Source organism: Dicentrarchus labrax, unplaced genomic scaffold, assembly GCF_905237075.1.
Source record: "Dicentrarchus labrax unplaced genomic scaffold, dlabrax2021, whole genome shotgun sequence".
Taxonomy (NCBI): domain Eukaryota; kingdom Metazoa; phylum Chordata; class Actinopteri; family Moronidae; genus Dicentrarchus; species Dicentrarchus labrax.
Window position 1 is genome coordinate 225001 of NW_026136998.1, and position 14454 is coordinate 239454.

At 33.3% G+C, this 14454-nt stretch overlaps 2 protein-coding genes across 11 annotated transcripts in view; one reads left to right on the forward strand and one right to left on the reverse strand.

The window, feature by feature from the left end:
- prkn (parkin RBR E3 ubiquitin protein ligase) overlaps positions 1 to 10910 on the reverse strand; it is a 35680-nt gene extending 24770 nt beyond the window's left edge. For 6 of the 7 annotated variants that reach the window (XR_007884031.1, XM_051395713.1, XM_051395709.1 and 3 more), the window contains exons 1-3: positions 4089 to 4290; positions 1469 to 1632; positions 1131 to 1368 (exon numbers count right to left, since the gene is read on the reverse strand). Coding sequence is in view for 6 of the 7 variants with exons in the window: in XM_051395713.1 (XP_051251673.1) it covers positions 1131 to 1368; positions 1469 to 1632; positions 4089 to 4095 (409 nt within the window). In the remaining variant the exon portion in view is untranslated. Of the gene's footprint in view, positions 1 to 1130; positions 1369 to 1468; positions 1633 to 4088; positions 4291 to 10891 lie in introns of those variants that run through there. The other variant, XM_051395711.1, reaches the window with a different exon arrangement.
- LOC127361238 (uncharacterized) lies at positions 4277 to 14255 on the forward strand. Of its 4 annotated transcripts, none has more exons than XM_051395734.1 (5): positions 4277 to 4445; positions 10948 to 11095; positions 11281 to 11645; positions 11745 to 11973; positions 13794 to 14255. In XM_051395734.1, the coding sequence occupies exons 1-5, from the start codon at positions 4380 to 4382 to the stop codon at positions 13814 to 13816; spliced, it is 831 nt and encodes a 276-aa protein (XP_051251694.1). In that variant the 5' UTR covers positions 4277 to 4379; the 3' UTR covers positions 13817 to 14255. The 4 variants fall into 4 exon arrangements, with proteins under 4 accessions (XP_051251694.1, XP_051251691.1, XP_051251692.1 ...); XM_051395731.1 differs by lacking the exon at positions 13794 to 14255 and adding an exon at positions 12215 to 13575; XM_051395732.1 differs by lacking the exon at positions 13794 to 14255 and adding an exon at positions 12257 to 13575.
- The last annotated feature ends 199 nt before the right edge of the window (positions 14256 to 14454 follow it).

Sequence of the window (14454 nt, forward strand, 5' to 3'; positions counted from 1 at the left end):
ACATAGTACAGACAGAGTACTACTGACAGAGTACAGACAGAGTACTACTGACAGAGTACTACTTACAGAGTACAGACAGAGTACTACTTACAGAGTGCAGACAGAGTACTACTGACAGAGTACTACTGACATAGTACAGACAGAGTACTACTGACATAGTACAGACAGAGTACTACTGACAGAGTACAGACAGAGTACTATCTGACAGAGTACTACTTACAGAGTACAGACAGAGTACTACTTACAGAGTGCAGACAGAGTACTACTGACAGAGTTACTACTTAGACAGTTGATAAAAAATTGAAAAAAAAAAAAAATTTCATAGTACAGACAGAGTACTACTGACGGAGTGCAGACTGAGACTGTTGACAATATTTTGTACTAAATAGGTCAGATAGGAAAGGATTATGTGGGAAGACTATTAAATGTTCAATATCAATGCCATATGATAAAACAAGGTCAGAGTGTGATTAAAACAATGAGTTGGTTTATTTACACTCTGACAGAAGCCAATTGAGTCTATTAATGATATAAATGCATTACTAAGGCTGTCATTGTCAACATCCACATGAATATTAAAATCACCTACAATAATTACTTTATCTGAGACAAGATAGTTTGTTACAGAGTGCAGACAGAGTACTACTGACAGAGTACTACTGACATAGTACAGACAGAGTACTACTGACAGAGTACAGACAGAGTACTACTGACAGAGTACTACTTACAGAGTACAGACAGAGTACTACTTACAGAGTGCAGACAGAGTACTACTGACAGAGTACTACTGACATAGTACAGACAGAGTACTACTGACAGAGTACAGACAGAGTACTACTGACAGAGTACTACTTACAGAGTACAGACAGAGTACTACTGACAGAGTACTACTGACAGAGTACTACTGACATAGTACAGACAGAGTACTACTTACAGAGTACTACTGACATAGTACACTGACAAGTACTACTGACAGAGTACTACTGACAGAGTACTACTGACAGAGTACTACTGACAGAGTACTACTGACAGAGTACAGACAGAGTACTACTGACCGAGTACAGACAGAGTACTACTGACAGAGTACAGACAGAGTACTGAAGAACAGACACTGTGGTACCTTCTCTTACCTTTCAAACCTGTAGCATGCACCTCCTCTGCTCCTTCATTATTCCCCTCCAGGATCACTGCCAGGCCAGAGGAGGTGGAGGGGAGGCGCGAGGAGCTGAGGTCCAGCCTGGTCAGACTGTTGTGCTCCTGCTCCCCTCCTCGAGCCAAGCGCTCCTGCAGGAGTAGCAGGTGGGAGGAGGAGGAACCCGATGGAGGGAGGACAACATGGACGGTACTCTGCTCCGGGAGGTCACAACTCTGAGAAGAGGGGAGAGTGGGGGAGGAGCAGATAATAAGTAATATGAGTAATATGGGTTACCAAAAGGAGGTGGGACTCTTCCTCTCTCCATCTGCTCACCTGCAGTGTGGCGGTGCTCCTCAGCTCCCTCCCAGCGAACAGCACCCTGAGCTGCTCCGGTCTGACTCCCTGCTGACTCCCCACCACCTCCTTCAGCTTGGCCACACTCGCCTCCTCCTGCAGCTCCATCGGCACTCCGGGCCCCAGATTGTACCGCACAAACACTGAGGAGACAAAGGGTCAGTGCTGCTACGTTCCAGTTCAGTAGAACCCAATAAAACCAACGTACAGTTAAGTAGAACCCAGCAGAACCACTGTACAGTTTAGCATAACCCAATAGAACCACTGCACAGTTTAGCATAAACCAATAGAACCACTGTACAGTTCAATAGAACCCAGTAGAACCACTGTACAGTTCAGTAGAACCCAGTAGAATCACTGTAAAGTTTAGCAGAACTCAATAGAACATCTTTACAGTTCAATAGAACCCAGTAGAACCACTGTACAGTTCAGTAGAACCACTGTACAGTTTAGCAGAACCCAATTGAACCACTGTACAGTTCAATAGAAACCAGTAGAACCACTGTTCAGTTTAGCAGAACCCAGTAGAACCACTGTACAGTTAATCAGAACCCAGTAGAACCACTGTACAGTTTAGCAGAACCCAATAGAACCACAGTACAGTTCAATAGAAACCAGTAGAACTACCGCACAGTTAAGCAGGAACCAATAGAACCACTGTTCAGTTCAATAGATCCCAGCAGAACCACTGTACAGTTCAATAGAACCTAGCAGAACCACTGTACAGTTCAATAGAAACCACTAGAACTACTGTACAGTTTAGCAGAACCCAGCGAAACCACTGTTCAGTTCAATAGAACCCAGCAGAACCACTCTACAGTTTAGCAGAACCCAGTAGAACCACTCTACAGTTTAGCAGAACCCAGTAGAACCAATGTACAATTCAATAGAATCCAGTAGAACCACTGTACAATTCAATAGAATCCAGCAGAACCACTGTACAGTTCAATAGAAACCACTAGAACTACTGTACAGTTTAGCAGAACCCAGCGAAACCACTGTTCAGTTCAATAGAACCCAGCAGAACCATTGTACAGTTTAGCAGAACCCAGTAGAACCACTGTACTGTTTAGCAGAACCCAGTAGAACCACTGTACAGTTAAGCAGAACCCAATAGAACCACTGTACAGTTCAATAGATCCCAGCAGAACCACTGTACAGTTCAATAGAAACCACTAGAACTACTGTACAGTTTAGCAGAACCCAGCGAAACCACTGTTCAGTTCAATAGAACCCAGCAGAACCACTCTACAGTTTAGCAGAACCCAGTAGAACCAATGTACAATTCAATAGAATCCAGTAGAACCACTGTACAGTTCAATAGAATCCAGTAGAACCACTGTACAATTCAATAGAATCCAGTAGAACCACTGTACAGTTCAATAGAATCCAGTAGAACCACTGTACAATTCAATAGAACCCAGCAGAACCACTTTACAGTTTAGCAGAACCCAGTAGAACCAATGTACAATTCAATAGAATCCAGTAGAACCACTGCACAGTTCAATAGAATCCAGTAGAACCACTGTACAGTTCAATAGATCCCAGCAGAACCACTGTACAGTTCAATAGAACCCAGCAGAACCACTGTACAGTTCAATAGAAACCACTAGAACTACTGTACAGTTTAGCTGAACCCAGCGAAACCACTGTACAGTTCAATAGAACCCAGCAGAACCACTGTACAGTTCAATAGAAACCACTAGAACTACTGTACAGTTTAGCAGAACCCAGCAGAACCACTGTACAGTTCAACAGAACCCAGCAGAACCACTGTACAGTTTAGCAGAACCCAGCAGAACCACTGTACAGTTCAACAGAACCCAGCAGAACCACTGTACAGTTCAATAGAAACCACTAGAACCACTGTACAGTTCAACAGAACCCAGCAGAACCACTGTACAGTTCAATAGAAACCACTAGAACCACTCTACAGTTTAGCAGAACCCAGTAGAACCAATGTACAATTCAATAGAATCCAGTAGAACCACTGTACAGTTCAATAGAATCCAGTAGAACCACTGTACAGTTCAATAGAACCCAGCAGAACCACTGTACAGTTCAATAGAAACCACTAGAACTACTGTACAGTTTAGCAGAACCCAGCAGAACCACTGTACAGTTCAACAGAACCCTGCAGAACCACTGTACAGTTCAATAGAAACCACTAGAACCACTCTACAGTTTAGCAGAACCCAGTAGAACCAATGTACAATTCAATAGAACCCAGCAGAACCACTGTACAGTTCAATAGAAACCACTAGAACCACTCTACAGTTTAGCAGAACCCAGTAGAACCAATGTACAATTCAATAGAATCCAGTAGAACCACTGTACAATTCAATAGAAACCACTAGAACCAACCCTAGAACCACTTACATGCCTGACCACTCTACAGTTTAGCAGAACCCAGTAGAACCAATGTACAATTCAATAGAATCCAGTAGAACCACTGTACAATTCAATGGAAACCACTAGAACCACTCTACAGTTTAGCAGAACCCAGTAGAACCAATGTACAATTCAATAGAATCCAGTAGAACCACTGTACAGTTCAATAGATCCCAGCAGAACCACTGTACAGTTCAATAGAACTCACCAATCATCACTGTCTTCGTCCTTCAGCCTCCATTGGTGTTTACAATCTATCGGCCGCAGTGCACCCTGGGAACTGTAGTCTCACCGGCGCACAAACGTTACAGACGTTCTTTTTTAAAAACAACAGAGCGGTGACACTGAAATGACGTCAGGGATCGGCGCCGGAAGTGCGTGTATTTATGAATTTTAATAAAGTTGTTTTTTTCTGTTTTTCGTAACGATAGCTCGCGCTCACAGCACCGGAACATCGGCGGGGTTTACGGACATTAACGTCCCGGTAGTCCCGGTAGTGATGACAGAGAGTCCCGACAGCAGCGTCCTGCAGCGGCGGACACACAACGGAGACACCGGACCGACGGTGAGTGCGCGCACACACACACACACACACACACACACACACACACACACACACACACACACACACACACGGTCATTACACCACAGGAGACAGGATGACAGATATAATATTACATGTAAATACTATAAATACTACAAATACTGTAAATACTGTAAATACTATAAATACTACAAATACTGTAAATACTGTAAATACTATAAATACTATAAATACTACAAATACTGTAAATACTATAAATACTACAAATACTGTAAATAATGTAAATAATGTAAATACTATAAATACTGTAAATACTAAAAATACTACAAATACTGTAAATAATGTAAATAATGTAAATACTATAAATACTGTAAATACTATATACTAAATACTGTAAATACTATACATACTGTAAATACTATACATACTGTAAATACTATAAATACTATAAATACTACAAATACTGTAAATACTTATACAAATACTGTAAATACTATAAATACTATAAATACTGTAAATACTACAAATACTGTAAATACTATAAATACTATAAATACTATAAATACTGTAAATACTGTAAATACTATAAATACTACAAATACTGTAAATAATGTAAATACTATAAATACTATAAATACTACAAATACTGTAAATACTATAAATACTACAAATACTGTAAATAATGTAAATAATGTAAATACTATAAATACTGTAAATACTATAAATACTATAAATAATGTAAATACTGTAAATACTATAAATAATGTAAATACTATAAATACTACAAATACTGTAAATAATGTAAATAATGTAAATACTATAAATAATGTAAATAATGTAAATACTATAAATACTGTAAATACTATAAATAATGTAAATACTGTAAATACTATAAATACTGTAAATACTATACATACTGTAAATACTGTAAATACTATAAATACTACAAATACTGTAAATACTATAAATACTATAAATACTGTAAATACTATAAATACTGTAAATACTATAAATACTACAAATACTGTAAATAATGTAAATAATGTAAATACTATAAATAATGTAAATACTACAAATACTATAAATACTATAAATACTGTAAATAATGTAAATACTATAAATACTACAAATACTGTAAATACTGTAAATACTATAAATACTACAAATACTGTAAATACTGTAAATACTATAAATAATGTAAATACTATAAATACTATAAATAATGTAAATACTGTAAATACTATAAATAATGTAAATACTATAAATACTACAAATACTGTAAATACTGTAAATACTATGAATACTACAAATACTGTAAATACTGTAAATACTATAAATACTACGAATACTGTAAATACTATAAATACTACAAATACTATAAATAATGTAAATACTATAAATACTATAAATAATGTAAAAACTGTAAATACTATAAATAATGTAAATACTACAAATACTATAAATACTATAAATACTGTAAATAATGTAAATACTATAAATACTACAAATACTGTAAATACTGTAAATACTATAAATACTACAAATACTGTAAATACTGTAAATACTATAAATACTACAAATACTGTAAATACTATAAATACTACAAATACTGTAAATAATGTAAATACTATAAATAATGTAAATACTATAAATACTGTAAATACTACAAATACTGTAAATACTGTAAATACTATAAATACTACAAATACTGTAAATACTATAAATACTACAAATACTGTAAATAATGTAAATACTATAAATAATGTAAATACTATAAATAATGTAAATACTGTAAATACTATAAATAATGTAAATACTACAAATACTGTAAATACTATAAATACTACAAATACTGTAAATACTATAAATACTACAAATACTGTAAATAATGTAAATACTGTAAATAATGTAAATACTATAAATACTGTAAATACTATAAATAATGTAAATACTGTAAATACTATAAATACTGTAAATACTATACATACTGTAAATACTGTAAATACTATAAATACTACAAATACTGTAAATACTATAAATACTGTAAATACTATAAATACTGTAAATACTATAAATACTACAAATACTGTAAATAATGTAAATAATGTAAATACTATAAATACTGTAAATACTATAAATACTATAAATAATGTAAATACTACAAATACTGTAAATAATGTAAATACTATAAATACTATAAATACTGTAAATAATGTAAATACTATAAATACTACAAATACTACAAATACTGTAAATAATGTAAATACTATAAATACTATAAATAATGTAAATACTGTAAATACTATAAATAATGTAAATACTATAAATACTACAAATACTGTAAATACTGTAAATACTATAAATACTACAAATACTGTAAATACTATAAATACTACGAATACTGTAAATACTATAAATACTACAAATACTGTAAATAATGTAAATACTATAAATACTGTAAATACTATAAATACTATAAATAATGTAAAAACTGTAAATACTATAAATAATGTAAATACTACAAATACTATAAATACTATAAATACTGTAAATAATGTAAATACTATAAATACTACAAATACTGTAAATACTGTAAATACTATAAATACTACAAATACTGTAAATACTGTAAATACTGTAAATACTATAAATACTACAAATACTGTAAATACTATAAATACTACAAATACTGTAAATAATGTAAATACTATAAATAATGTAAATACTATAAATACTGTAAATACTACAAATACTGTAAATACTGTAAATACTATAAATACTACAAATACTGTAAATACTATAAATACTACAAATACTGTAAATAATGTAAATACTATAAATACTGTAAATACTATAAATACTATAAATAATGTAAATACTGTAAATACTATAAATAATGTAAATACTACAAATACTATAAATACTATAAATACTGTAAATAATGTAAATACTACAAATACTATAAATACTATAAATACTACAAATACTATAAATACTGTAAATACTATAAATACTGTAAATAATGTAAATACTATAAATACTACAAATACTGTAAATACTATAAATACTACAAATACTGTAAATAATGTAAATACTATAAATACTACAAATACTGTAAATACTGTAAATACTATAAATACTGTAAATACTATAAATACTACAAATACTGTAAATACTATAAATACTACAAATACTGTAAATAATGTAAATAATGTAAATACTATAAATAATGTAAATAATGTAAATACTATAAATACTGTAAATACTATAAATAATGTAAATACTGTAAATACTATAAATACTGTAAATACTATACATACTGTAAATACTGTAAATACTATAAATACTACAAATACTGTAAATACTATAAATACTATAAATACTGTAAATACTATAAATACTACAAATACTGTAAATAATGTAAATAATGTAAATACTATAAATACTGTAAATACTATAAATACTATAAATAATGTAAATACTACAAATACTGTAAATAATGTAAATACTATAAATACTATAAATACTATAAATACTGTAAATAATGTAAATACTATAAATACTACAAATACTACAAATACTGTAAATAATGTAAATACTATAAATAATGTAAATAATGTAAATACTATAAATACTACAAATACTGTAAATAATGTAAATACTATAAATACTACAAATACTGTAAATAATGTAAATACTATAAATACTATAAATACTGTAAATACTATAAATACTGTAAATAATGTAAATACTGTAAATACTATAAATACTACAAATACTGTAAATACTATAAATAATGTAAATACTGTAAATACTATAAATACTACAAATACTGTAAATACTATAAATACTATAAATACTGTAAATAATGTAAATACTATAAATACTACAAATACTGTAAATACTACAAATACTGTAAATAATGTAAATACTATAAATAATGTAAATAATGTAAATACTATAAATACTATAAATACTGTAAATAATGTAAATACTATAAATACTGTAAATAATGTAAATACTATAAATACTACAAATACTGTAAATAATGTAAATACTATAAATAATGTAAATAATGTAAATACTATAAATACTGTAAATACTATAAATAATGTAAATACTGTAAATACTATAAATACTGTAAATACTATAAATAATGTAAATACTGTAAATACTATAAATACTGTAAATACTATAAATACTGTAAATACTATAAATACTGTAAATACTATAAATACTACAAATACTGTAAATACTACAAATACTGTAAATACTATAAATACTATAAATACTGTAAATAATGTAAATACTATAAATACTGTAAATAATGTAAATACTATAAATACTACAAATACTGTAAATAATGTAAATACTATAAATAATGTAAATAATGTAAATACTATAAATACTGTAAATACTATAAATAATGTAAATACTGTAAATACTATAAATACTGTAAATACTATAAATAATGTAAATACTGTAAATACTATAAATACTGTAAATACTATAAATACTGTAAATACTATACATACTGTAAATACTATAAATACTACAAATACTGTAAATACTACAAATACTGTAAATACTATAAATAATGTAAATACTGTAAATACTATAAATACTGTAAATACTATAAATAATGTAAATACTGTAAATACTATAAATACTGTAAATACTATAAATACTGTAAATACTATACATACTGTAAATACTATAAATACTACAAATACTGTAAATACTACAAATAATGTAAATACTATAAATACTATAAATACTGTAAATAATGTAAATACTATAAATACTGTAAATAATGTAAATACTATAAATACTACAAATACTGTAAATAATGTAAATACTATAAATAATGTAAATAATGTAAATACTATAAATACTGTAAATACTATAAATAATGTAAATACTGTAAATACTATAAATACTGTAAATACTATAAATAATGTAAATACTGTAAATACTATAAATACTGTAAATACTATAAATACTGTAAATACTATACATACTGTAAATACTATAAATACTACAAATACTGTAAATACTACAAATACTGTAAATACTATAAATACTGTAAATACTATAAATACTACAAATACTGTAAATACTATAAATACTATAAATACTGTAAATACTATAAATACTGTAAATACTATAAATACTATAAATAATGTAAATACTATAAATACCATAAATACTGTAAATACTATAAATACTGTAAATAATGTAAATACTGTAAATACTATAAATACTGTAAATACTATAAATACTACAAATACTGTAAATACTATAAATAATGTAAATACTGTAAATACTATAAATACTACAAATACTGTAAATACTATAAATAATGTAAATACTGTAAATACTATAAATACTGTAAATACTATAAATACTACAAATACTGTCAATACTATAAATACTATAAATACTGTAAATACTATAAATACTATAAATACTGTAAATACTATAAATACTACAAATACTGTAAATAATGTAAATACTATAAATGTAAATAATGTAAATACTATAAATACTGTGAATACTATAAATACTATAAATACTGTAAATACTATAAATACTATAAATACTACAAATAATGTAAATACTATAAATACTATAAATACTGTAAATACTATAAATACTATAAATACTACAAATAATGTAAATACTATAAATACTTTAAATACTGAAAATGCATAAGTATTACATTGTACTGCTACATTGTACTGCATTAGTATTACATTGTACTACATTAGTATTACATTGTACTGCATTAGTATTACATTGTACTACATTAGTATTACATTAGTATTACATTGTACTGCATTAGTATTACATTGTACTGCATTAGTATTACATTGTACTGCATTAGTATTACATTGTACTACATTGTACTACATTAGTATTACATTAGTATTACATTGTACTGCATTAGTATTACATTAGTATTACATTGTACTGCATTAGTATTACATTAGTATAACATTGTACTGCATTAGTATTACATTGTACTGCATTAGTATTACATTGTACTGCATTAGTATTACATTAGTACTACATTAGTATTACATTAGTATTACATTGTACTACATTAGTATTACATTAGTATTACATTGTACTGCATTAGTATTACATTAGTACTACATTAGTATTACATTAGTATTACATTGTACTGCATTAGTATAACATTAGTATTACATTGTACTACATTAGTACTATTCAATTCAATTCAATTTTATTTGTATAGCGCCAATTCATAACAGACATTGTAATACATTGGTATTACATTGTAATACATTAGTACTACATTGTACTGCATTAGTATTACATTGTACTACATTAGTACTACATTAGTATTACATTGTACTGCATTAGTATTACATTGTACTGCATTAGTATTACATTAGTAATACATTGAACTACATTACACAATGAGCTTCAGGGCACCCAACTGAGAGATCACCATGGCAACAGCTGAGGTCTGAGATTTATTGTTGCCCCCCTCCAGGTGGTGAAGGTGGAGTCCGGTGTGCCGGTTCTAATCCCTTCAGAGACCTCTGAGCTTCACTTCCTGCGTGCGAGGGTTCGAGAGCTGGAGAGAGAGCGGGCTGAGCTGTCAGCAGAGAACCAGAGACTGAAGAACATGCTGGTCCACGGTGAGTCAAGATCCACATCACTTCCCCCTGGTCCACCTCTGATCAGAGACTGATCACAGACCGATCACAGACTGATCAGAGATCACTTTATTGATTGCAGATTGGAGAATTCACACTGATCTGATCTGGATTCAAATTGAATTGATCTGGTTTAATTTTTTATGTCATGTCACTACATTTCCCAGAACTCCCGGGGCTTCTGTCCACCATGTGGCAGACGTTGGGCCAGGCCAACAGTCACCACTGCGTCTCCACGGCAACGGGCAGGAGCGACAGTTACGCTCCGTACTCGCAGCAGCTCTCAACCAGTCAGGACGCAGACCTCAGCCCCCAGGTGAGCCTCCAGCAGCTGCAGGAGGACCTGAACGGGGACATACTGGAGTCCTGGGGCCCGTTGGGCTCTGAGGACGAGGAGGGGCCAGGAGGAGTAGACCTGGGCCTGGGGAGCCACATGGGAGAGGAGGCACCGCTCTGCAGACAGACCGACATGGAGGAGCTGAGGAGGAGCTGCTCTGAGAGCCAGTGTGCCGCCGGACCCCCTAACGGACATGTGAGAACTCTGATCCAGTTCACACTGGAACTGGTTTAATCTGATCCAGTTCACACTGGAACTGGTTTAATCTGATCTGGATTCTGTTAATCTGTCCAGGTGAGCCAGGTGGAGGTGTATCCGGGCTCTGGGGTTCTCTGTGAAGTCCGCTCATGGCAGGCAGCCAATCAGGCGCAGTCCCCCACGGCGATGGCACGGACGCTGCTGATGGGCGTGTTTGATATGAACACACTGATGAACAGCAACCTGCGAGGCGGACGGAGCCGCCGACCCGCCTTTCAACCACAACGCAGCGCGCTCGACCCGCACAAGATCAGCGCCATCTTCAGTAGGTTCAAAGACTGACATCTTCCTCTCTCAGTCTTCCTCTCTCAGTCTTCCTCTCTCAGTCTTCCTCTCACAGTCTTTCTCTCACAGTCTTCCTCTCTCAGTCTTCCTCTCTCAGTCTTCCTCTCACAGTATTCCTCTCTCAGTCTTCCTCTCACAGTATTCCTCTCTCAGTCTTCCTCTCACAGTCTTCCTCTCTCAGTCTTCTTGTCACAGTCTTCCTCTCTGTCTTCCTCTCTCAGTCTCCCTGTCACAGTCTTCCTCTCTCTGTCTTCCTCTCACAGTCTTCCTCTCTCAGTCTTCCTCTCTCTGTTTCTCAGATGCCATCTTGGCTCGGTTTCCTCTGGCCAAGAAAGGAGTCATTGGCTCTGGCATCAACTCCAAATTGTCTGAGATCCGCTTTCGCTCCAGGAGAGCCAATCGAGACCCCCGATTCCTCTGACGACAGACAGACAACTCCTCCTACCTCACAGAAAAAAATATCCAGTTGTCCAATGAGAACACAGCAGTCTGGAGCTTCTGGACCAATGAGCAGTTTAAGTTCTCTGTTCAGTTTCAGGTCAGGTCTGGTTCACATATCTCTGACTTTGTTGCTATAGAGACCTGTTGGGAAGCTGTGCGTAGCTATAATGACCCAGACATAGAGACAAAACAACCTCAAAGACACAAAACAACCACAAAGAGACACAAAACAACCACAAAGAGACACAAAACAATCTCAAAGACACTAAACAACCACAAAGAGACACAAAACAACCACATAGACACAAAACAACCACATAGACACAAAACAACCACAAAGAGACACAAAACAACCACAAAGAGATACAAAACAGACACAAAGAGACAAAACAACCACAAAGACACAAAACAACCACAAAGACGCTATAATGATCCAGACATAATGACAAAGACACTAAACAACCACAAAGAGACTAAACAACCACAGACACTATAATGATCCAGACATAATGACAAAGACACTAAACAACCGTAAGACACAAAACAACCACAAAGACACTAAACAACCACAGAGACAAAACAACCACAAAGAGACTAAACAACCACAGAGACTAAACAACCACAAAGACACAAAACAACCACAAAGAGACACAAAACAACCGCAAAGACACAAAACAACCACAAAGAGACTAAACAACCACAAAGAGACTAAACAACCACAAAGACACTAAACAACCACAAAGACACTATAATGATCCAGACATAATGACAGACACTAAACAACCACAAAGACATAAAACAACCACAAAGAGACAAAACAACCACAAAGACATAAAACAACCACAAAAAGACAAAACAACCACAAAGACACAAAACAACCACAAAGAGACAAAACAACCACAAAGACACAAAACAACCACAAAGAGACTAAACAACCACAAAGACACAAAACAACCACAAAGAAACTAAACAGCCACAGAGAGACTCTAAATGTATTTCGTGTGTCCTCAGCTCCTCTAAGTCGGGACAGTCATGTTTTTGTTGATTTTGTATTTTCATGTGTTACAGATGTGTTGTGTATTTTTCTTCCTGTTGGTTCTGTAAATGATCATCAATAAACAATAATACATGTAACAATGAACGTCAGTTTGTTTCCTCCTCTTCCTCCTCTTCCTCCTCTCACAGCTTCACACCTCCTCAGGAATGTGTATGTGTGTGTGAACCGTCCATTCAGAACTCCATTTGAATATGAATCAACTGTTGCGGAGTGGAAAACACCCGACACAAAGACATTCTCCTTGACATTCTGCTTCACCTCCTTCTCTCTCTGTCTCCCCCATCCTACCCCCTCCTCCCCAGTCCTCCCGGCCTGGACTTCCTGAAACAAGGCGTCCTCCTTAATGAAGACAATCTGCTATTCTTTCTGTGTGAAAGACGCTGTGAGGACTCGCTGAGACTGCCAAGGACAGAGACAAAGACACCAGGCTGGGGGAGGAGGGAGGGAGGAGGAGGAGGAGGAGGAGGGATCAGACCTCTCCTTTCAGACAACATGGAGGTCTGGACTGAACCCAATCATCAGATCCAGATCTCCCCAAAGACTGAAGGAGAAACTGTGAGAGAAAGTTTAGAAGAGAGGAAGAGGAGGAGAGAGGAGGTGAGAGGAAGAGGAGAAGCAGGAGGAGGTAAAAGGTCTCACTGTTGATGTTTTAAATGAAAACTGATCCGGTATCAGCTGTTTGAGGGGCTGCTCCTCTTTAATGATTTTTAGGTGAACTATCTCTTTAATTAAATCTCCTTCACAATAAAAGCATCCTCTTCCTGGTTGATTTGTGGTTTATTAATCTGGCTCAGTCCAAGACCTGGACCGAGACCAGCCAGCACCTTTCCCAGGACCTCCTCCATCCATCACACACGAGGAGGGAGTACTCTGAGCCTGTACTGAAGGAAAAATACAAATACTACAGTCTTACAGTACTCAGAGTACTGTATTTACATCCTTCCTCAGTGAAAGTACACAAGT

Coding starts and splice junctions, on each gene's coding strand:
- LOC127361238 (XM_051395731.1), top strand. CDS start 4,380: ATGACAGAGAGTCCCGACAGCAGCGTCCTGCAGCGGCGGACACACAAC. Junction 11,096..11,280: donor GAAGAACATGCTGGTCCACG/GTGAGTCAAGAT, acceptor TACATTTCCCAG/AACTCCCGGGGCTTCTGTCC. Junction 11,974..12,214: donor CAAGATCAGCGCCATCTTCA/GTAGGTTCAAAG, acceptor TTCCTCTCTCAG/TCTCCCTGTCACAGTCTTCC.